This window comes from Mchenga conophoros, linkage group LG3, assembly GCF_057382185.1.
Source record: "Mchenga conophoros isolate Kocher_MC1m ecotype Shallow Benthic linkage group LG3, M_conophoros_male_GT1.1, whole genome shotgun sequence".
NCBI lineage: Eukaryota > Metazoa > Chordata > Actinopteri > Cichliformes > Cichlidae > Mchenga > Mchenga conophoros.
The window spans coordinates 67,534,244-67,558,536 of record NC_140528.1 but is presented as its reverse complement, the minus strand read 5'-3'; the positions used below and the strand labels follow the sequence as shown (position 1 = coordinate 67,558,536).

Genomic DNA, 24,293 nt, shown 5'->3' with positions numbered 1-24,293 from the left:
CTGCACTTGTTTCATTTTGATGGTGATTGATAAATAAATAATCCTCAGTGTCTTATGGTACAAAGACAACTCCGTTTAGTCGTCTTTTTTGTGTTTTCATCGCCTTCGCTTCAGCGTATATATCTCTTGAACGCCTTGATGGAACTTCTTTAAAGTTGGCACACACATTCACTTGGATGCGAGGGCTTTTCATTTGAAGTGATTACTTGAAGTGCTGAGTTTGTATTGTGGCGAGTAGGCGTGAGTTATTCTGTGCTGGCAAAAAAATAGAAGAAAAAAGGAAGCGCTGCGTGGCTCTGATGGCTGAGCTGACAGGTGTTCTTCAGTTGGGCAGGTAGAAGTACAAAGAACAAAATTCAGGAAAACTAGATGCTGTGTGGTTCATGTGTAACTATAGAAAACTACTGAGGCACTCTGTCTTTGTGTAAAACGATACTTTAAGTTTATTTTCCGAGCAAATTGGCAAGAAAGAAGCAGACTAACACATATCCTCTGAGTTTTCATCGGGATCTGTGTTGATTCAGTGATGCCGAGAGGTTTTTTTGCTTTATTTACCTTCACATTAGATTAGCGATGCTGGTGACCGTCGCCGTGTTGGTAATGCTCTGGTCGCGCAGACAAACCAAAGCAATCGCCCTTATCAGATTAAAAGCATAATGCAGTAGCTTGACCAGACGTAAACACGACTAACTGTACTCATCAGACGATAGCAGATAAAAGCATGCTTGTAATACACTGATGCTGCAGATAAAATCACATCTGCTTCGAACAGTTAGCATGCTTACCGTGATGCAGTTTAAATGCTAATTTGCTGATGTACAACTGGTGTAATGCATGAATGGAAATCTATGAAATTTTTATGTAACTTATCAGAGATGCTGACGATTAAAAAAATGCACACAAGAAAGCTTGATGTGTAAAATGAAGATGAGTATGCACACTAGCTGCTATTTCTAAGTCAGCTATCAAGTTTGAGCAAAGGTGCGTTGTTCATTATGCAGCCTCCTTTGAGCTGTACTGAATCAGCTTGAGGACGACAGTCAGCTGGGTTTGATCTCATTAAAGGCTTGTTCAAGGAAATTAACTTGCAGGCTGTGACTTAAGTTTACACCAGAGGATTGCTCACCAGTGTGATGGTGGGACAACAGCATCAGAGCAGAGAGTGTCAAAAGTCAAATTGTTATTCTAAGTAGAGAGGGGCTCTCCAAGTGTGACACCATTGTTGCACTGAAGGTTTCCAAAAACACTCTGCACAAACTGCATCAGTTGTATCAGGCAGACCAAATGTGAGATCGTGCTTTCGAAGGATCAGTACATTAGGCTTTGCTAGCTGAAAGATAAAGAATCATACAGAATTTGTTAAATACATAACGCCACACTCCAGCCTGCAGAAATCCTGGTAAACACTAGGCTGTCTAGCAGAGGTCTCAGAGGATGAGTGGCGGTCTGTAAACCACTTCTTAGGGCTGGGAGGGGAGGGAGGGAACGAGGCCAAACTCTGGGGGTGGGATAAGACACGCCAGCTTTTTGCAGAGGATGAAAAGTTCCTGTTTACTGAGAATCCGTGTTTGGGATTTGTGGCACTAACAGAAGAGTGTATGAATTTTCCTTTGTACAAAACTGTGAGATTGGGCTGTCACAGTGTGAACCTGCTGACTCGCAATATGAAGACTGCAGTTTCTGTGTTCAACCGTAAATGAGAACAATGTCTTGAAGTGTAATTAAAAGCTACGTTGTGACACCTGCAAAATGCTGTCCTTTAAATTAAAATCTTTACTTATAAACACAGTTAAACCGTCTTGCACTGCAGCAGAAGAGGAAATGAATCATGCAATTTACAAGCTGATTCTCAAAATTAAAATATGCATTTCGAAAGCCACAATTTCTCAGTTTCAGCAAGTGGAAGCCACATTTCATTAAAGTAAAACTAGTATTATTGCGTTTTACTTTAAATTAAATTTAGGAGTTTTTTCCATAAATTTAATATGAGAATTTTCATGTAGTTTTTCCTAAATATATAATTTAAGAATGTGTATTTTTAATTCATCCAGAAAACCTGTATTATTTATGTGTATTTGTCATTTATAACAAGTCAAACAGGGAAACAGCTGACCTGCTAGACAAACAACCAAAACTACAAAGGTTAATACCCTGTACTGAAACAGTGGCCACATTGATGCACTACTGTAAGTGCTGGACATGTATATGCATCCATTTGCCTCCAGAACCTGCTTTGTGGCACAGACTCAACAGGGTGCTAGAAACATTTCTCTGAGATTTTGGTTCATGCTACCCTGATAGTGTCACACAGTTGCCACAGATTTGTCAGCTACACATCCATGATGGGAATATCCCGTTCCACCACATCCCAAAGGTGCTCTATTGGATTGAGAACTGGCTGTTCTCAAATGGCCTCCACTCACTGATTGAGTGATGGTCACTGTCAAGAGATGATTTGAACTTTGAGACATAGCGTGTAATGCTACTGGAAACAGCCATTGGAAGATGGGTACCCTCCAATCAGCAGCAATACTCAGGAGTTTAAGTTACTGTTGCCTTTCTGTTGGCTTGAAGCAGTCTGACTGTTCTTAACTTACCTTCCCCTAACAAGGCACTAGATACTTTCTCTATTTTGGACTATTCTCTGTAAACCCTCGAGTGAACATGGGTGATATAGCCTCAAGCTTATAGTTCAAGAAAACTCAGAATAACAGTGGTATTTACTTCTAAGTGTAAGTAAATAAAGGAGATTTTTCATCCTTTTCCATCAAGCTCCTGTCAATGATGGCACACTTCTTAATTTGACGTTTTAAACCTATTGAAACAAGGTGCCAACAGCAGCAACGTTATAGTACAGTGGTAATGACCCTGTTTTAGAAAACATTCTGTATATTTTGGATAGTAATTTGGGGGTTTTAAGAGTAAGAAATTGAACCACACTTGGTGGTGTTTGTAGTTCAACTTGACCCGGTTTAAATTTCTTTTTTACTATGGATTTAATTTGTTGATATTCTAAAAATCTTTTGTTGTTGATCCCATATTGTGTAACTAGTCCATCAAATGAAATAAATTCTGTTCCTTCTAGTATATGTTCTAAATATTTGATTCCTTTACCACTCCAATCTGAAAAGTTTATCATATCATTGTTTTGTAATATGTCAGGGTTGTTCCAGATAGGTGTACGTTTGCATGGGATTAATGAAGACTCCATCAATTTTAGAAACTCCCACCATGCTGTCAGAGAAGAGCTGATGTTGATGCTTTTAAAGCATTCATGTCGTTGGATGTTTGAGCTGATAAATGGTAGATCTGAAAAAAAAAAAAAAAAAAACAGTGGTAATGACCCAGCATAAGTTAGACATAAGCACAAAAGCAGCCTAGGCAGATTTTAATTTAGTGTAAGAATATCTAAAGTAAGTTGGCATAGTAATTCATTAGCAGCTGCACAACATTTTCACATAATGAAACATAAATATGTTTTCTGCCTGGGATGTTGAGCCTTGGGTCAAGTTTTTTGACCAGCTGCTTAAAGACCATTTGCGCTTTCTGTCATATGGCGTGCAGCTAGCAAGGTTATGTGATTGGATTACATTTGGGTCGCACATCAGCTGCATCACCAGTATCTCCTCCTTCACAGCCCGGATTTACTCGACTGTGTGTCTTTACCTCAAGTGGTGAAACGTGTTAGTTGTTTCAAAGCAAAAGCGGTTTTCTTTCATATTTTGAAGAGTATTGTGCTTTGTCGTAAGATACAGTGTTGCCAACTCCTCAGTAAGGAAAATCGCTATTAGTTGTCCTAAAAGTCGCTAGAAGTCGCTAAATGACGTCATCGCCTAATTTGCATAATTGGTCATGCTAATCTAATTATAACCTATGTTGTTGGAGAGAGAAATAACATCGTGGAAGAGACATAAAGTGAGTAAAAAACGTCCTTAATGCATTTAGAGTTTATTTAGAACTACAAATTAAATTTCTTTTAGCAATTATTGTTTTTTTTTGTCACAATTCCAACCCTGCTCCTTTACCCGGGCTTGGACCGGCAAAAGTGACCCGAAATTGGCACTCTGGTGGAGTTACTTTGTGTGTGTGTGTTTATAAGTAGTTTTAAACCTTGTGATCCACAAAACAGCATAAGAGTTGTTGTGGCTATTTTTGTTGAATGTTTATAAAATGCAATTTGTATTCATTTTTGTTTTTTCTTTAAAGGTGTAAGAATATACGGACCTAGTTTTGTTATGTAAATTTGTAATTAATTTTATTGGAGAAGCTTTTGGAAAGTGATTGGTTTATTAGCTTATGGACCCTCCAATTAATCAAGAGATTAAGAGCACCCTGGATGGGTGTGGTAAAGAGGTTTTTTGTTTTTTGTTTGCCAAATGTCAGATGGGAAGACGGGAGGGTTAGAAAATGATTTTTTGACCACTTTTGTAGTTGTTAAAGCAAATGAAGTTAACTTTAGTTTAATTTTAAGTTTTAAGAACAAACGTTCTAAAACAAACCTCCCGTTGCCACCCACGGCCTTTTCTTGGACTTTTTTGGTGTTTGGAACATAAAAGGCCACGACAAGAGTAAAAGAGTAAAAGAAGAACTGACTGGGTTACAGCACCCGCTGCTTGTTGAGAGTAAAAGCGATACGGGCTTTCACGTCTTTTTTTAGCGACAAGGGGTCTGAAAACTCGCTAAATATAGCGACAAAGTCGCTAAGTTGGCAACACTGGGAAGATATTCAAGTAGCTTCCTCTGTATATTTTTGGAGGCAGACACACCCACGCTTTTCTCATAAATGCCCACACTACGTAATGTAAATGCAATGTAAATGCATCGCAAAAATATTGCTATTTTATTTAAATTTACATTGGTATTATTGTGAATGATATGATATGGTACAGCGCAACACTAGATTCCCACCTTCAAAGTAGTGTAAATCACCTTGCTTCACTGTAGTTAGCTGTTTAGCACGCAGTTGAACAGCTGAAGTAACTCTAGCTAATAAGGTTAGCTAATATTGTTAGCTTGTTAGCATGCTAACATTTTCTAAACGGCACTAAATAAAGGCCTCTCTAGTTAATCTTATTGTAGATTACTTTGTAAATTAATCTTTTCTTGTACAGAATTAGAAATAAACTTTTACAGTAAAAAAAAAGATTTAAATGTTAGCTAGTAAAGCAGTGCTGTAGAGTTTCATGCTTTAAACACTGCTAACTTTAGGGAAGCAGTGCACCAAATAAACTGTTTGGTGACTAATTTGAATTCATGCAGTTTCAGTTCCGTGTCCTCCCTGCTCAGCAATGAGGTGTCACAAACAAGTAATAACAAAGTAACCCATAACACCCCAACGTAAAGACAGGAGAAACAAAATAATCTCCACGCTAACACCAAGCTGTTGGTTGCATCTAAATCGTTTCCCAGATTGCGACTTGACAGTCTGCTCATGAGCAGATAAAGAAGCAGAGAAACAAATGCAGAAGCTGGCAACCGATCCAGCGAGGGAAGAGTAGAGGGAATCAGACAGGAATTGAATACAGCGGCATCTGACGGCCCTCTGAGAGACCCATGAGTGGCCTGAAGGTCGGCTGATGGATGATGATTGATGGTCGCTATCTGCGCACCAAGCCTCTCTGTGGAGAAGGCGACTTTGTTGGAGTGGATTCTGTCATCAAGTAAATTGACCTCTTCATAAAGCTTACCGTGCCCTCTGTGTACTTCGGTAATGGGCTGCATTGTTTGGAAGTGTGTGTCTGTAAGGATTTCAAAAGTAGTACATTCATGTCCGTAGGAGTGCGAGTGTCTACGTATATGGCTGTAGATCCTTTTAATGTCTGTGTTTGTCTCGAGGCGTCTTTACACGTCCGAGGGTGTTTCAATCTTTGTACGCCACTGTCAGCGCGCATATCTGCTCCTCCACCCGTGTCTGTGTGTGTCCAGCCCTGTGGTGGCGTCTTCTGGCCCTCACAATCCTCAGGAGAGGGCGGCGTCATTTTTCACAGTGACAGGCAGCAGCCCACGCAGGGTGGCCCGGGGTCTCCAGACTAATAGCGTCTGGCCGGAGTCTCTACGCTCTTCTTCTTCATCTTTGCTTCCACCGACCACGGTCCCTGCAGGAGCCCAGACAGAGAAATGTCTTGGCAGCGAGGACCGCACTTTCATTTTGTGTGTTAGGATGAGGGCCGAGGCAGAAACACAGGCATGCTGAAGCGAAATTTAATTGGTGTATTTGCTTGCACGGATCAATCGTTGACACGTTTGCTCAGATCAGTGAGTTAGTCTAATCAAAGGACACTATAACATCTGAGTGATTAAAAATTGAACTGGAACAATCCAGTTAAGCTTTCTACTTTCAAGCACCACGTTTAGGCTTTCACACTGTGTTTTGCAAGTGTCAGTGCCGTGACAAACCACCATCGTGTTGTCTCTGTGTCCTTTTTAGCTCCACTTCAAAGAACCCTGACGCCTATTGCTCCCTACGGTGAAATATTCCTGTTCAACACCCCCAAAAGTGCTCCGGTAAGACAGCGTACACTCCCACTACTGGACAGTGAGTAGCAGCTCGCCAAAGAGGAACAGACATTTCTCAGATCTTCGACGCTATCTTCGGTGTTTCGGCTGCAGTCCGCACACTCAACTTCCCTCTCAGTGTTAATGCTGTCACTGTAGACACACAGAGTGTAAAATGTGCTCGTTTCAGCTTGCCCCCTGAGGTTAATAGAAATGTCACCTCGCTGCTAAAGTTAACATAGTTTAGTGCACCGAGACAATAACTGTGTCTGACTGAAAGATGGACACCTCCTTTTCATCTGATGCTAATCTCTGCTGTGTTCTCTAGGACCAAGGTGCTAAAGAAGAGCCCCACAAGGGTTTAAAGGACAAGATAAAACGGAGGAAACAGAGGTATAGTATGCTCACGTAATGCTGCTCCAGCCCACTCTGGATATACACACAAAGAAATCCAGATATTTGAATGAAGACTGGGATTCATACACTGCAGATTTTGTTGTATAATGGCATGTAAAGTGCTGATAACAGTATGTGGCCACTTTGCATGAGAAAAAATAACTATTGTGATTAGCTACACTAGAAATATTTAATATATATGTCCTTCCTCAGATTTGTGAGAATGGGCCTTCTTAAAGAGGCAGAACACCGAAATATCAATTTCTTTCTTCTTCTTTTCCTTCTTGCTGCCATCCTATTTAGGCTGCCTTAAGTTTGCAGGTATTGGCTGCAGAGATCTCTCTTCTCCTGAATGTAATGAAACCAGATTGCACTTGCCTTGTGCTGGTGAAAGTGCCCCTCCCAGGTTTTACTGCAGCAGTGTTTACAGAAAGCAATTTCATGTAGGAACCGTTTTCTTTATAGCCAAGCTACATTCACCAAGCAAACGAAGCATGCAGCCTAGCTAACTTTGCAGCTCAGTTCCGGAGAACACCATTATTCCAGTACTCCTGCTAGAAACACGTGCCTCTTGTCACACTTCAGTGCACGCTTCCCTCTGCCCAGTGACACGGTCGGTTCAATAGAAAGGAAACAGTTCCCACATGAAACTGCTCACTACTTGATTGTGTGTAAGTGAAGGCAGCCGTCTCTTTAGTGACGACAGAACCGAGGAACTCGTACAGTCTACATAGATAAATATAAATACTTCAGGAGGCAATTAGCCTAGCTTACTTTTGTGCTGTATGGTTTTTTCTGTTTCTTATGCTGATTCAAACAGTTTAAGAATCAGTTAGCTGAATGACATAAGCAAATAATTAACAAGTTAGTAATTCCTGTCAAAATCTGCTTCAAAACAACATTTTTGATGTCAATGAAATGAGGGTATTCCAAAAATGTCATGTCAGTCACATTGTTCTCAGATTAAGAAGCCCCGCCCACCCTCTATTCCAAACTTGGTTTTAGTAGATGAGCCAATCAGGAGAAAGTGAAGGCTTAACAAAAAGTAGCTGAACAATGGCTGCACCAAGGCCTCAGAATAATATAATTCAAAATTATTTTAAGCTGTAGATCATGAAAAGCTACTCTAATAGAGGCAACCATTCATCGCGGATGGCCGCCCCTTCCTAAGCCTGGTTCTGCTGAAGGTTTCATCATGTTAAAGGAGAGTTTTTCCTTCCCACGGTCGCCTGTGCTTGCTCACAGACAGTTATCTGATTGTTGGACTTTTCTTTGTATTATTGTAGAGTCTTTACCATAAAATATAAAGCACCTTGAGGCAGGTGTCATTGTGATTTGACCATAAATAAAACTGAACTGAACTGAAACCTGGAAATAAGCACAATTGGGTCCTTTTAGCAAATCAGCATTTTTCTCTTAACATGTGATGCATACACAAGGTAATTCCTGATTAACTGCTAATGCCATCTAACTATTGATGTCCTCTGTGCAGAAAAAAGACACCACTGAAGAAAGAGTCCAAAGAAAAAATGTCTCCACCAGCTCCAGCTATTCCAGACCCTTACGGGGACGACTACTCCACAGTGGACGAGTGTGCTGCCGTTTTGCCGCAGGCATGTGTGGACCAAAGTTTTTCCAAGACCCCTGACCCCGCTGCTGCTGTCGGTCCAGCTGCCTCCGGCTCTAATAATAAATCCTTGATCATGGTGAATTGTGACCTCTACTCACAAGCTGCAGACTCTGTGGGGGCTGCAGAGAAAAGTGGACTGCCTGATATTTCTCCATATGCATGCTTCTATGGAGTTCCCAAACGGCAGGTGCTCAAAGTGGGTTGGCTGGACAAGCTGTCACCTCAAGGGTAGGTTACACTGCTTCATACTAGTATTTAGAGGTAGCTCTACATGCATGAAGGTCAATTTTTCTGCAGCTCCACTCTGCCTGGAGGATATTTATATCCTCTTAAGATCAGTGCAGGTTTAGTGTATATACTGTTTTTTTACACCTCTGAATCCCAACATGCATCTCAAATGGCCAGAAAACTGTTCTCTAATAAATTTTGCACTCTCTGCTTCCCCGTGTGTCTTCTATCTCGGATGATTGCTTAAAACTGATAAATGGTATTGGATACAGAAGCAGATCTATCTTTAATGCAAGGCACTATCGAAAGGAAAGAAAAAAGAAGATGGGAGATAACTTCGTAGCATTGAGATGCACGATATGTCTTATTTCAGTTCGTTCAGCTTTCCTGTCAAAAACTACATTTTCTTTTCCCCGTGTCTCCCTCGGTGCTGCACGTTCCACTGTTGCTTGAAGCCACAGCTATCAGTCATTTGCTTCCTTTTTATATTCTCCTTCCTCACCTGATTAGCATAACTTTGGCAAACTGCCCTTGGGCTGTTGAATATTCAAATTGGAAGTGGCCATTTGTTTTGATTATGCTAATTGACAGCTGTTGAAACAACTCTTGACATTAATGAAACAATGACACTCTTGATGAAATATGAGTACCTGTACAGAGCGGATCACTGACTCGCTGTCCTGAGATTTGGGGATTTCGCTTGATTTCTTTTTTTGGTTAATTACTTTGTGAGTGTATCAAACACATTTCTGCTTCTCTTTTTTTGTGTGCAGAAAATGTGTTTTTCAGAGGAGGTGGGTGAGATTTGATGGTGAGAGTTTGACCTACTACAACAACGACAAGGTAGGTAATGGGGGGAAATACGGCCTTAAACGTCTTGCTTTGCCAAACTTTTGTCTTCCTTGTGTCCTGCTGACACATCCTCCACTGTCACACTGGCAAAGTCTGCTTCATTCCTCTGTGCTGCGAGCAGCTGAGCCAAGTTCCTAAGTGTTCCCTTCGTTCTCTCATTGTCATCATTATTAGCTTGGCAGAGTAAAGAATGGGGGCAAGGACAGAGCGACATTACACCACGCATGATGGACCAGCACTCTCTGTGCCCACCCAGCCATACAGTAAAGTACATTGATGTTGGCACCTGACCAGTTCTCTGGGAAAGAAAGATGGAGAGGGAAAGCCTTCCTCAGCATTTCTCTGTCCCTTTCTCTTCTCTCTCTCTCTCTCTCTCTCTCTCTCTCTCTCTCTCTCGTTTTATTCTCCCTACATCTTAAATTTCGCTTAGTATTGCCTAACTCATCTTCAGACGAAGAGAGAACTGCGTCAGGGTTGGGTGAGAGTTGTAAAAGATACTACAGAGGCTGCCAACATACATGCAAGCACTGGTTTTCTTCAGCATTCAGTCACTTAAAACATTGACTGAATGCTGAATCATTTAATAGTTTTGATAAAATGCAACAGTGAATCAAACAATTTTTCCATCGACCTCCAATAATTTCTAAATGATACAAGTTCTGTGAACTGGCAGACTGAAGACCGTATTTATTGTCGCCGTTATGCTACATCTGTGAGGTAAGCAGGCTTGTCAATGGGTAGTGATGTGTCATATCTATGTCAGAACCATTTCCATCTTACCTTTCTTAGGAAATACAAGGAGATTTTCAAAGTAAGACATGTCTGAATTTAGATTAAGTAAAGAGTTAAACAAAATGTGGAAATATGACCGAGCTATAGATGGTAATGGTTAAAACAATTTTGAGTTTGAGAGAAGCTTAATTATAGTAGTACTGAAATCACGTCAGTTCCAAATTGGAATCTAATCAACCGAAACCCATTTATTATTCCACATATAACTTTCTTACTTTGTGTTGGGGTGTGTAACCTTGATGTGTCCTCAGCCACTCAATACAATATTGAAAAGTCTAAAGCACGGGTTGTGGAGTGCCGCATCAATGAGCTGAACTTAGTTATGCGCAATATTAATTTTAACTCCTTCAAAGCTTATTGATGCGGCCCTCCACAACAGTCCCAGTTTCTCATGTGTCCCCTTGGGAAACTTGATTGCCTACCTCTGGTCTAGAGGATAAATCAGAGGAGAAAACAACAAATGTATTTAAAACATAAAAACAGTATCAGTTTTTTCATTCGAGGGGTTGCAAAGCGGCTTTCAGACATCCAGCAACTGTAAGCAAGGTAGAGAAGCTTAAATGTCATGCTCTGTATTGAAGTTTCAAATACACATAGAAGCGTATTGGGTGATGTGGAAATGCATTGAAATGAGCTGATCTGCAATGCTTTAAATAAGCTTGAATTTTGTAACAATGCTAGAATTTTAAGCTCGATACTGATACTCAGTGTGTTGTGTGCTGTTTTTGATGTCATAAGGGAAATAAATGACACAAAAAAATCAAGACAAATTCCACAAACATATTGTTTTATTATTAGCCATAGCTGCTAACTTTTAATGCTAATTTAGTTGACAGTTAATGTTGGCTTTGAGTAATAGCTAATAATTTAACAGCTAACATTAATGTGTTTGTTTACTAGATCAATATTTATGATAGCTGCTTTAAAGTTGTTAAAATGGGAGCTTTAGTGACTTCCAAATTCATCATAAAATGTTGTTTAGTTTTCTGAATATCCACTGCTGTTCATGTGTTCAGCTTCTAGTGGAGGGAGGGGCCGTGTGCCTGTCTGTCTACAGCGGTGCTGTGTGAAGTTCTGAGCCAACTGTTTATTAATCTGAGAAGTGATTTCCCGAACTAAGTGTGAACTTAAAAAAGGGAAGTATTCCTACATAAAGCTAAAACTGTTCGCTATCAAAGTATAACATCCTCCCAAATCTCTATGCAAAATCTACATGCTCGCTTGTACCACAGTCAAGAAACTGTTATTGAGATTAAATATTTTCTGCATTCAGAAATTTTTTTTGTTGCAGTACATTGGATATGATTAAACACACACATCAGTTTGGGAACCTGGGAGCTGACTGATAGTGGAGCCTGATGGGAAAGGCAAACATTAAATCATGTATAGAAGGAGTTGTTGGATACATGGTTAGAGTATGTGGAATTTAGCACAGTCAAACTTTTTATTATGCAAGTCTTTTAGTTTCAAGTCTGACATAATGTGCTTTGCCATTATGCTCTCACTAATGACCACTGGATGTGTTTTGCAGTAGGAACAGGCATATTTACTGCGTGTGTGTGGATGTGTGTTTGAGCAGTGACCCCATATCCTCCTCCTAGGGCCAACTTGTTTTCGCTGCAGCAGCATTGCACAACATCACAATCAATGATGTGGGACCTGTCTGATGCCTGCTCGTTAATCACTTACTAATTATAGCTCTCCATGCTCTCTCGCTCCCTTTGCCTCTCTCTCTCTTTTTCCCCTCGTTTTCCCATTCCAATGCATATGTCGCTTTATTTATCAGGACACGCTCCATCAACAGCAGGGCGGGAATCGGCAGGGAGGCCAACGAGTCAGCACTTTATACTCTGTGTCACTGTCGGTGCAGGGATGACAGTCTCTGGAAAGATGAAAGTTTGCTTTAATGTGTGTGTGTGTGTGTGTGTGTGTGTGTGTGTGTGTGTGTGTGTGTGTGTGTGTGTGTGTGTGTGAGCGAGCATTGTTGTTTAGACTTTTAAAAGTATAAAAAGACTTCTAAAGCCCTGCCAGTGTGACTCTCCCCTGTGAGACAGTAGAGGACTTCATCATGTTTTGGGTGAATGGAAAGGTTGAGTACAATGTCTCTGTCATCCTTGCTTTGTGCGGCCAGCTGAGGCTGCACCACCCAGCATACCACCCACTGCCACCTCCAGAGGGTTAGCGCGGGGGTAGAAGAACATTAAAAGGAAGTCTCTCAGCACTGGTTTATGTCAGAAACTGAACTATGAGTTGGTGGCTTTCTTTCCCTCGCTGTGCTGAGACGTGTATTCTTGTGACTACAAAAAAAAAAATGCTGTACTCCTCAAGCTACATAACCTTTTTGTTGTCTTCCTGATGTGGGGGTTCACAGCTCATCTCAGAGGAGTTGTACTCATTACAAGATTATGCCAGTCAGAGAGATCTGAGGCAAGAGTAAATACAAGAACAAAAATAAGCAATTTTGAGAACTATTTTCAAAGGAAAGCGATTTAAGCATGCTAGGCACCAGTTAGAGATCATTTGCAGGCTAAATTAACCTATAAACATTAAGTTAAAGCAAGAAATAAAGTTAAGCTAGACTTGGTTTACATTGAATTTTTAGGCTCATATTAGTCAGTGAAATTGTGTCTAATTAGGTAAAACTTAATATACAGCAATATAGTCAGTAGCTTAGTGATGCTAACAGTGCTAACATGTTTACCGTGCTAATCAAATATTGACTAGATTATGTGAGATTATGCTAATTAAACAAGCTGAAACATTACATTCTTTCTATTATGAATTAAACATGTCCTTCATGAGCAGTAAAAAGTGTTTGAATACTACTAGTATTTTGTGGTGGTTAATTGCAGCTAATGCTACAAAGCTACACTGCTAACTGACCAAGTATCTCACTGGTCTCCAGGCCTGTGTCACGCAAGCCTAGATGCCAGTTGACAATACTCTGGCAACTACCGGTTGTTTGGGGGGGAAATAATGTGTATTTCCCTACGAGTTGGTGAATGAATGCTTGGTGCTCGGTGAAATTGCTCACAAAGCGGAAAACGTTGCAGCTGCAGCAGTTGCTCATCGGTTACGTGGAGGAGCCAGCCTTCTTTGCAAACACACACTAACCACTAGCCAAGTGACAGTGAAACAGAGAAGTGTGAAACAAACTAGACACAGAGATAATTCACTTTCAAAGTAATGTTGACTGAAGCAGTAGAACACAACTTTTACTTTAAACAATCTCACTTACAGTTTGTCATATTTTTTTCACATTCTACTCACAATATTACCAAAGCAAGGAGGTTCAATCTGACCTAGCCATCACAAGCAGCCCCTTGCTAACTGGTTGGAGACTATACAGTTTTTGCTGATAAGTCTTTAGGCCTGTGTCTCTGAAGCCTTACCAAATGATAATGTCTATAAAAGATTTAAACCTGGAGCATTGGGTAATGAAACAAAAAATATTATTTTATTGCATTTGTAACTGTGTGAGTCAAAGTTGCTTATAAAACCATCAGACAAATCTTCTTTCTTTAGTTTAAATGAAAACGGTTTGCCCTTTTGAGTCATATCTTAAAAGACACAAGCAAAAAACAGACTTCTGCAGTCTGCGCTGAGCTTCAGTTTGGACTCTTAGATCGAGTCAATACTGATATGAGTATGTTTTTCTTTCTTTATCACGTTCTGTCTCTAGCATTCGTACACAAAAACAAAAATGCCTACACGCTAAAACATTCCCATGCTTGTTCTCTTTGCCAAACTTTCCAACACCCAAAAATCTCTTTTTTTTGTAGCTGAAAACCCCCCTGGGATCTGTCAGCACCAGACAGAACTAATCGCACTTAATCTCAGTCGCAACTTGAAGGTCTCTGGCCACGATGATGTCATCATAGGGGTAACGGAGGTGGCGTGGGAGAGTAGCGAGATTCGCAGTCTCACTTCTCTCTCTGTGCAGCATTGTATCCAATCTGTCTGATCAATCACGCCTTTCGCCTGATTTCGTCAACAGTGGGATTGACTTGGGAGAAAGCTGCGGGCCTGAGATGTAGTCTCCGGGGTCCCTATATTGGTGTCGTGTGTGTGTGCGTGCATGAAGACAGTCCAAAGCCTTGCTTCGGGGTAGTGAGAGGAGGAAGTGGAGGAGGATGGCTGCGAGGGATGAAGAGATGAGAGGCTGGGGTGGGGGATGAAGCTGGATAGAAGGCCAAAGGGGAGATGAGGTTTTAGGACAGGGGATCAGTCTTTCAGTGTGTCTATCTGTCTGTCTGCGTGTTAGTCAGTCTGATGTGGAAAAGCTCCCTTGCAAGCCTGAAAGCTTCTCTACTTACTATCTCCAGTATCATCCTAAGATGCCTGCTCTGATGCTGAGTGTTTCCTTTTTTCACTGTGAGTGTGTGTGTGTGTGTATAAATCCTTAAAATGGCTTTTATTTTGACTCCCAGGACCCTGATCAAGTGCCCTAATGCAGTCAAGTTCAATAATTATTAACATACCTTTAGCTGCTCCCATTAATTGCTTTTATGTTTTAACATGTTTATAGTGAAAGCGATCTATTACCTAAATTTCTAGATTTCCTCAGATCTTTCAAGTTTTTTTTTAATCATCTGTCAGCTTCATGTTTTTATTTTATGATCTGCAAAATAAGCGTTCTGATTCATTTTTCTCACTAGTTTTGTTTTTTAGTCTCAGCTCAGCAGGCAGTGAGCTCTAAGGAAAAAAAAAATCCAAACCCCAGTGTACACATCCTGCCCGGCACCACATGTCAGACAAAGTTGGTGATTAGCCGATGCCACTCGCTAACGTAGGGAAGCATTTGACAAATAAATAGCCTGATATTTTGCTCAGCGGTGGGTGATGGAGGACGCCGAGCGACTTAAATCCATCAAATGGACAAAAACACAGCCTGAAATAAATACCGTTAAACGGATTCTGTCTGTCAGCAGTAGGGAGACGGTGGTATTAGTGTTTGCTGTTTCTATTCACAGTGAGTTCTGCTGTCCCGGAGAGAAGGAGGGGAGGGAAAAACAGCGTAACCTCTAAACTAACACTTGGAAGGGAACCAGACTTTGGTTAAAAATGAGGATTATAATTCAACTCCATTAGGACTTTAAAGTCTAAATCTTTTATTCTGGTCTGATCCTCAGACAACAGATATGAGAGACATGAATGATCTCACAACTTCACTGTTCAGAGTTAGGCATAAATTATTTGGTTTTTACATGTTTAAAAAACAGAAAACACAGACACCATCGACTTCTAAATACTGCAGGCAGCTCGCTGATCGTGGATGCTTTTCCCGGGAGGTGCAATTTTTCCCTCCAGCCAGTTGGTGTCCTCATGCCTCCACTGAAAATCTGAGCGTTTGAGATGCCAGAACCTTAACTCCATGCTGGTGGTAAAACCTCCTCCATCCTTTTTCTTTTCCTTTTTTTTTTTTAACCCTCCTCCCTGTTTTTTTTCTTTTCTTTTTTCTTTTTCTTCTCTCCACACGGCGCCTCTATTATTGTAGGCTTTAGCTCCATTGCTCTGCCTTAATTGTTTCCTGAAGTTTACCAGGTTGTTTTTGAAAAGAACAGAGAGTTATCCATGCAGGATAGGCAGTTCCACGCACAAAAAAGGAGAGGTAGTACCGACACCGCCCTGCAAAATGACATGGGGTGACAAACCCTATGGAGGACCAAATGAGAGGCCTTCCCTAGGGTTTGTATGGCTAAGAATGAGCAGCTGAAGTTGGAGTGGGGAGAGGTCATAGAGGAGGGGAGGTGAGTGTGGAGGAGATCTTTTGGCAGACGGAGGTGAGTCAGGTGTGTCGGCTATTGGAGAAAGAGTGATAGTTAGGCCTCATTGCTTCCTTGGCAGCCAGTCCTCTCGAGATCAGCCTCAAAAACCTTCACGTGCATGCGGGCGGGCAGCTGCCGCTCCGGCGCATGGCGTCATCTCAATGCCGACCGCCGCTTCCCGTCACATCGCACGTCTCCGCTGACTCTGCTGGGAGAGTATTTACAGATGCACAACTCGCAATTAAACAAGTCTCTCCTGCGTGACCCCAAAACTGGAATTAAAACAATTAATTAACCCATGCCGGGGTATAATTATCCATGCGCAGCCGCCGAGCTAATTCATCCACACGCGCTCTTACTTTCTCCTTTCCTCACCTTCCTTTAACTTCTGGCTAAATTTAGAGAGAGAAAGAGGGAGATATTGGTGTGAAACTCCCGGGGAGAGGAACGCACACGGCTGCCTGTCGGTAATTAGGTTGAGCCACTTCTTGCCATTGTTAACATCCTGCTTTAATATGAGAAGGACCCCTTCTTGACCCTCTTAGGCGTCTTCATTTCTACATGATGTCTCTCTTTTTCCCACGCGCCTCCTCTCCTGTCTTTGTCCTCCCTCTTCTCTGTTTCTTTTTCTTTCTGATCATGGATTTATCCCTTCCCCTCTGTTTTTTTCCCTTCCCCTCCTTACCTCTTTTTTCTGATTGTATCACACAACGCTCTTACCATTTTCTTTCCCTTACTTCTCTCCTTGGCCTTTCACCCAAACCTAATTTATCTCTTTTTTTTCCCCCACCATCCATCCATCCCTCCCACTCAGCCCTACTCTCCTTAACTGACTGTGCCGGCTGGTATATTTTTGGCTGCGTGGTCTCTAGAAATAGGTTTTTGTGGATGGCAAGGTCACTGGTTTAATTAATAATGACAAGAGGGAGTCAAAAGTTCACATCCTTTTTTTTTTTAAATTTCTCATTTTGTCTTCCCCATACCCTCTTCCCTCTTTCATCCATCCATCCATCCTTTCTTCCTTCGCTTACTCGGCACACTCTGCATGTGACTGTGGGATAGAAGCACGGTGAAGCACAGACACAAACTGTTACAGTTTATACACAGGAATCAAAATTCAGGTCAAGAAAACGGGAAAAGGAAAAAAGCTGTCATATGAAGTCATTTGTTGTTTCTGTGTTTTTTTTCCTCCTTATTTTGCAATGATAATGAATTATCAGCATGAATAATGCATTCTCGTGTCTGCCCCCCCCCCCCCCCTTTTTTTTAACAGCCATGTCATTTTTCATGCCACTACAAAAGCATAATGTGCTGCCCCCCTCCCCCCACTTCCCTCTATTGCAGGAACGTTATAGTCTGAGATGTTCTTGGACATTTCTGTGTTATATTCTCACATCAGGTTCTGAATACTGATAGTGATGCCGTCTGTCCTTGATTCTTCAGTAGTCATAATATTAACTTTGGAGGTTTTTTCTCCTTTTTTGTCCATTCTATCTCGTTTCCCATTCATGATGACCCAGTACTGTAATTGCCATTGTCGAGGGAGACTGTAAAGAGGGTCACGAAGCCTCCAGTGCAACATCCTCCTTATTTGGATGCCTCCACTAGAGCTGCTGGGGAGGAGGGGGGGTAATGAAACAAAGCACACAACCAAGTCCCGCTTTACCTACTCACTTCCTGTGCTGAATCCCCAGTACACGTGTGCACGTCTCTTTTTAAATTTAAAAGTTTGTTTTCAGCTCGTAGATTTGTTTCACGAACTTCCAGATGACGTCTCGCCACGTGCGCTGGCGTTCTTTAATGTAGCGCAGTTCACTTTTTTTCGTTTGGACATCGTTTCCTGCTTTTGAAATTCTGCACATTTCAAGTATCCAATTCGAGGTCGGAGGTCGCGTCAATGCAAATTCGTTCCGGCTCTCGGAGCAGCGCTCCTTGTCCGAGAGCGTTTGTGCGATTTATCAAAGTTATTGCTGGACACGGAACAGGGTTGCTTCATTTCTGCAGATAAATCTGACGGCCTACTGATAAGATGTTTCTGTGGTTTCACGAGGACGTCTGTTAGTGCTGTTTGAAATTGAATGTGGTCCTAACAGAGAGTAATACGACTCAGGATTTCACGTCTATTGATACAAACAATGCGCCAGAAAATAATAACTGTGGGCCTACAGATGCAGATAATAGGAATAAGCAGCAGTTGAATAACATTATTAACATGCGTGAAGCGGCGTGTGTGCTTGTGTTTATTCGCTGTGTGTGTGTCCTCCTCTGTTTAGGAGATGTACTCCAAAGGGATGATTCTGGCCAGCGCTATCAGGCAGGTGCGAGGACTGGGCGACAACAAGTTTGAGGTAGTCACCTCCCTGCGGACCTTCATATTCCGAGCTGAGAGAGAAGGTACAACAAGTGCTTCCTTTTCCTCTTTGTTCTGTGGTTTTGCATTCAGCTATGAGCCACACGTGCCGTTCTTTCTGTTTGTCACTCTGACCGGCTGATTCCCCGTCTAGCCTTGTTTTTCCTTCCTCGCTCGCCCCTGTTTCCCCGCCTCTCCCCCCTCCCTTCCTGTTTGTCTCTTTCTTCTCCTACCTCGCCATCTGAATATCTGAATGCCTCCGTGACAATCTTCTGTCTCACCTCCTTTTTCCTCTATTTTCTCTCTCTTCCTTCTCTAACACGCTCTCTCTCTGCAGTTTCTTTCTCCTCATACTCATTTTCAGTTTTATTAGGCTCATTTGTATGACTGTGAATCCTTTTGCAAAGCACCCCTGTGTAAAGAAACGGTTGTATACATTTATTTTCAGTCTTTGAAGACAGATATGAAAGGATCAAGATCCATTTAATGTCTGTGAGTTAGGTACAGCGATGTGGTGTTTAGCCTCGCCTAGCATGAAGATTAACGCAGCGTTCCAGTTGCCTCGCAAGTCGGATGTTGGGACTGGGAGTGACACCACTCCCGAGGTGAGCTTTTTCCAGTGGTAAAATTGGAAAAGCAAGGAAAAATGGGGTTTGTTTTGCTCCTTAGCAACGTAGAGGCATTCATGTGTCACTAGAAAACCAGCACAGTGCTTGGTTTTTGTTTCTTGTGCTTAAAAACATCACTGCTGCCTCTTCATGGACAGAGCACAGTCAGTGCTCTGGATACATCTTATTTAGCAAGTCACAAATACATAACAGTGGCTGTACAAACTGCACGTTTGACAGTTGTGCATGTGTGCACTGGATTGGATTGTGAAGTCGGGATTGGTGGGACTGCCTTGACTTGTTCTAGTTGAAAATTCTGACTGGGAACTTGCAAGTGCATAATTTTGGAGACCAAGATCAATATTTAGTGATTTAAAATTCATATATTGCTGGAGACAAATTGATTTCTGTAACATTTGTTATATTGAGTTCTTTACTTACTCATTTAAACTGAGTCTGCTCAGATTAGCTGTCGTGTTTCTGGTGTTCCAAACACGTGTAGCCAACTGGGAAGCTGCAGAGCGCCCCTGGTGGACGAACTTTCTCCTTTGGATTCTTAATTTCTAAACTTCCTAAACTTTCATTTATTGGCCTTTTTGCTAATTCACATATGTTGAGAAAAATAGTAAAATTGGCCAATATATCTGCGCCGCTCGAGTTTACTGTAGCAGAACAGCTGGTCAATGAGGAAGCAAAATTACTTAAGGGGAAACAGGATTCTGCTCTAAATTTATACTTAGTGTTAGTATGTGTAGGCTGATTAGGGCCATGTTTACAACTCGTGATCACTGGGCCACAGAGAGGGAAAATGTCAGCATTGTAGCTGAACTTTAAGTGCAAAAGATGTTGCGTGCCATCTGTGACAACAGATATTGATATATATAGGACCTGCGGCGGGTTGCAAGGTGGCTTGGAGGAAAAAAAAGCAGTTTTATTATTGGCACCTTTTTTGAGATTTTCTATTTGATTGCTTATAAGTGTGTTAAAGTTTCCATGTTAGCGAGTCTGCTGCAGTTGTGCTTCAAGTGATGGAAATGTTATCATCAGAGGGTGACGAGTGTTTCGTGATCGCTTGTACCCGACTGTGGAGACTTTACAATACAGCTACTAGAACTATAGCAGGAGTGACTGCTTGGATGTGGAGTCTCCTGTCTCCGTGTAAACACCACTTTAGAAGGAAATCAGCTGATGTTTTCTGTCACTGACGTAAACCAATCTTTGGGGATTGGGACTTGGTTTGGTTGAGCTACCATTACGCTTGAAAAAGTGTTATTTTCTGTCCAGCTGAATAAATGAAAATTATGATCTACCGATGAGTGTGCATGTGGTTATTAAAGAGGTCAGTATTGCAGGAATTCTGCTTAAATAACATCTTTCCTCCCTCTACTCTTCATCTTACTGTCACACACAAAACGCCGCACGAGTTGTCTCCGCTTATCGTCTTTGAGGTGGAAGCTTTGTCTGTGTCGGCCTTAATGAGAGGGGAAGGAGACACTTTCTGCTCCTCACCTCCCGCCTGCTTGATGGCAGTCTATTAGGCAGCGCAGGTCAGACAGCTCATTCACTAAATGAGGGTCTGTTTCTGGGGTCAGATGCTGGCTGCCCTTTGATTCATGGGAATAAGTTAGATTGCAGAAATCAAGCTCTGCGTGGTTATGGCATTGAGTGGTACAGTGTAAATACGTGAGAGCAGGTAGAGCTGAAAGATCTTAATCGACTGGGTCACCGAGACCTCAGCGCGGGTTTGTGACACGCTGACATCTGAGCCAAGAATAGAAACCTCAATATTTGACTTGCTAATAGTCATTACTGAGGATCACCTTATTGCTCTTGAAGAGCCCTACTGGTCTTTTAATGGCAGCATAATACTGGAGCAGACATTAAGCATCAGGCCTTGCACAAAATCTAACTTTTACTCTGGTATTCTGTCAGTTTAATGGTGACCAAGGCATAGGAATAACAAGTACTACATACAGTTATTCATTAATGGAAACCCGTATTGAAACGTTTAATGGATAATTATTTATGTAAAGAAGCATTTCATTTTAAGTCTGAGCAGAAATTGTAAAAACACCCAGCATTCGTGTGGATCCATGTAAAATGTCAGCTGAAGACGATAAAGGGACTTAATGGGACAGAAATGAACATCTCCCGTTATTTGCTCTTTAACCAAAATGCATACAAATCATTGTGAGGCGTACGTGCAGATAATAAGCGAAGAAGGTCATTCCTTTAGAAAATACGACAGGTTGGGAGGACTTTTGAAAAGCTAAAACCTTTCGATGGTTCCCAAAGTGTTTGTACTTGACACCATTCTTGTCGAGAAGAGCGTCACTTGTGAAGTCTCAGCACTCAAAGCCGTACTAATCAGTGCTTGTATGGAATTAATTAGCACCAAACACTTTTGTAAAATGTTTTACTGTCTCAACTAAGCGTTTTAGCCTCTTTCAGCTAATTGTTTTTTTTTGTCTTGCAGTGTGCGGTTTTCCCGTTCAGCAGCTAAAGAGAAAAAGATTGTGTAGGGATGCAAATGTAGCTTGATTTAGACGCAAAATTGCAAAACTTGATGATGCTGGTTTGTGTTTCTTCATTTTATTTAGGTTTATCCTCATTCTCCAAAATGTACCAGAGGAAACAAAGAAATGTTCATTTTGAAGAATAACCTTTGAATATTAGCCAGTGCAGACCTGATGTAACAAAAAGAGGTAACCATCAGCTACTGCCATGGAGAAAAGTCATTAAGGATGCGGACAGGAACAGACAAGAAGGCTGATTTTGGCCAGTACTGTTTTTTGTTTGATGTATGGGTGCATTTTCAGCAAAGCTGAGCAAAAATAAAGTGAAGTATTAGTGTTTCATTATCACCTTCACAGAACCAAACAAATGTGGGAAAAATATGCAAACTCCCTGGGTAGATGGTAGATTCGAACCCAGGACTTGCTTGCTGTGAGGCTTCAATGCTAACTGCTGCTCTACTGTGTTACCAGAATATTTGATAAGTTAAATACAGCAAAAATGGTTGTATATATGTATCTGATCAGCTGCTTGTTGTGTTTGTGGCCTTTCAAACAGTTGTTGCCAGTTGTGGTGGACAAATTATGAAACATCTAGGCTCATGGTGGAAGTAACTTTTTAAGATTACATCTATGGGCTGTTATAAAGGCAGATACCGAGAGATTGGCAAATATTGACCAATAACATTGAACTGCCGATAACTTCACTCTCTGTTCCCCAGTCAGTTGACCTTAGCGAAATTAGCCACAAAACACGCCACAAAAGACTAAAAGCTTAAAGTGTGTACCGGCTAGCTAGCTAGCTAGCTGGAGAGCTTCTTAGCGTCTCGTCTTAGGGAGAGCTTCTTCGTTACTCTTTGAGGTTGTGGCCCATCAGTTATGTTACATCATCCCATTTTGGTAACAAAGGATTTCAGTTATATTGTGCACAGATGCACAAACGTTTGAGAGCTAAAGCGAAATGTATGGAAGCTCAAACAGGAGATTTTACACTATGCATATACGAGATATGAATAGTTCTGGCTGCTTTGTGGCTTCCACCGAGCAAAGATTTGCATCCAGTCTTTTCATTCAGGATTTTTTTGTTTTTGCTTCACCTCTAGCTCATAAAAAAAAACAAAAAAACAACTTGCCCTTCAAAAACTTTTTTCATCTTTTCCCCCCACTCTGAGGACCAAGGGTGTACGACAACCCCTCCCCTCTCTGTTGATTCAGCGGATCATCATATCGATGACTGCCAGCCTTTTTTCTTTTCTTTTGTTTGGTCCGTTTATGAGTCGCGGGTCCTCGATGGCATCATTTATCACGCTGTCTGATCGTCATACGTCACACTCAGTCGTCTTGACAAGAGCTGGGAAGGGGAGAGGGCTGTCTGATTTGGAGGTGGCCTCTGACCGCTTGGGAACAGTCGGATGGCTCTCGCGAAGGTGGCTCCTGCCATCAAGAGACGAGTCTGTGAGGAGAAATGAGAGAGAGGGAGAAAGGAGGATAAAACTTGGCCTCATCACCTCATGCATCTTTAAACAGGCCCACTCGCCTTGTGGCGGAGAGTCATCAATCTTTGGGGAAACACATGAAAAAGAAGGAGACACGAGCAGACAGAGGGAAAGAGAAGGAGTTGGTTAGTGAAGTGGAGTTAAGGAGCTGCTGGGCTGATACAGGTGGGGGGCGAGAGCGGGGAGAAAATGATGGAGTGATGGTCGGAGGAGTGTGCGAGAGTGGTTAAAGGCATCCAAAAGGCATAGAAGAAGAGGGAGGAAGAGCAACAAGGGGAAGAAAGGGATTAGGCGAGGAAGTGGCAGGAGTGGATAGTGCAAGAAGCAGACATGCAATCTCGATATTTTTAAAAAAAAAAAGGAACAGAGAAGTAAAGGCGGAGACGGCAGGGAGCGATGAAAAGGGCAGAGTGAAGATGGAGAGAGGGAAAAGGAGGAGTGAGAAGTGAGTGAATAATTGAAGGCCACCGGAGAGAGTGTGCACACAGCTGTCGGCTGATTCCCCACTTGGTCCGCAGGTGGCCCCTTCCCTTAGGTACTGTCAGCTTGAGAGAGGAAAGATGGAAGGAGGAAGGAAGGCAGGCAGGGGGAGAAAAAAGGAGGGAGGGAAGAAGTGATGCACAGAGCGGTGGCAGCGGTGGGGGAGAAGAAAGTGCGGCAGGAAGAGATGCGGCGAGGAATGATGGAAAACAGACAGGACAGAAAGGGGGAATGTTGGAGATGTGCGGAGGGGTTGCAGACAAATGCGCTACAAGACAGGAGATGAGATTTATTGTGTTTAAAAAAAAAAAAAGGTTGATGATTTGTATTCTGATGCTTTGGCAATTGCCTTTCCACAAGCCTGCTCGTAACACATGTTGGTTCTGCTCGAGATGACAGGAAAGACGTTTAGAGAGGTGTAGAGAATGAGTAAGGAAGAGCAGAGGAGTGGTTGGGAGCAGCCCAGAGACAAAATGATGGCAGAATTATAAACTCAGAAGGACCTGCAGTGAGACTTAAGATTTGTACATGTTTGTACATGTTTCACTTCACATTATTTCATACTTCACTGCTACAGTGGTTGGGTTTTGGAGTGCTTTTTCCTCTTAGCTAAATCAGGTGAATGCTAGTCCAGCGTACACTCTCTTTAGCTGGACGTCTTTCCTTTTTTGAAAGCCAGAAGGCC

At 41.9% G+C, this 24,293-nt stretch overlaps 1 protein-coding gene across 3 annotated transcripts in view; it reads left to right on the top strand.

The window, feature by feature from the left end:
• arap2 (ArfGAP with RhoGAP domain, ankyrin repeat and PH domain 2) overlaps positions 1–24,293 on the top strand; it is a 167,618-nt gene that overhangs the window by 8,804 nt on the left and 134,521 nt on the right. For all 3 annotated transcript variants that reach the window (XM_085266827.1, XM_085266829.1, XM_085266828.1), the window contains exons 4-8: positions 6,428–6,504; positions 6,824–6,888; positions 8,384–8,749; positions 9,523–9,592; positions 18,435–18,555. In XM_085266827.1, coding sequence (XP_085122953.1) covers positions 6,428–6,504; positions 6,824–6,888; positions 8,384–8,749; positions 9,523–9,592; positions 18,435–18,555 — 699 coding nt within the window. The remainder of the gene's footprint in view (positions 1–6,427; positions 6,505–6,823; positions 6,889–8,383; positions 8,750–9,522; positions 9,593–18,434; positions 18,556–24,293) is intronic.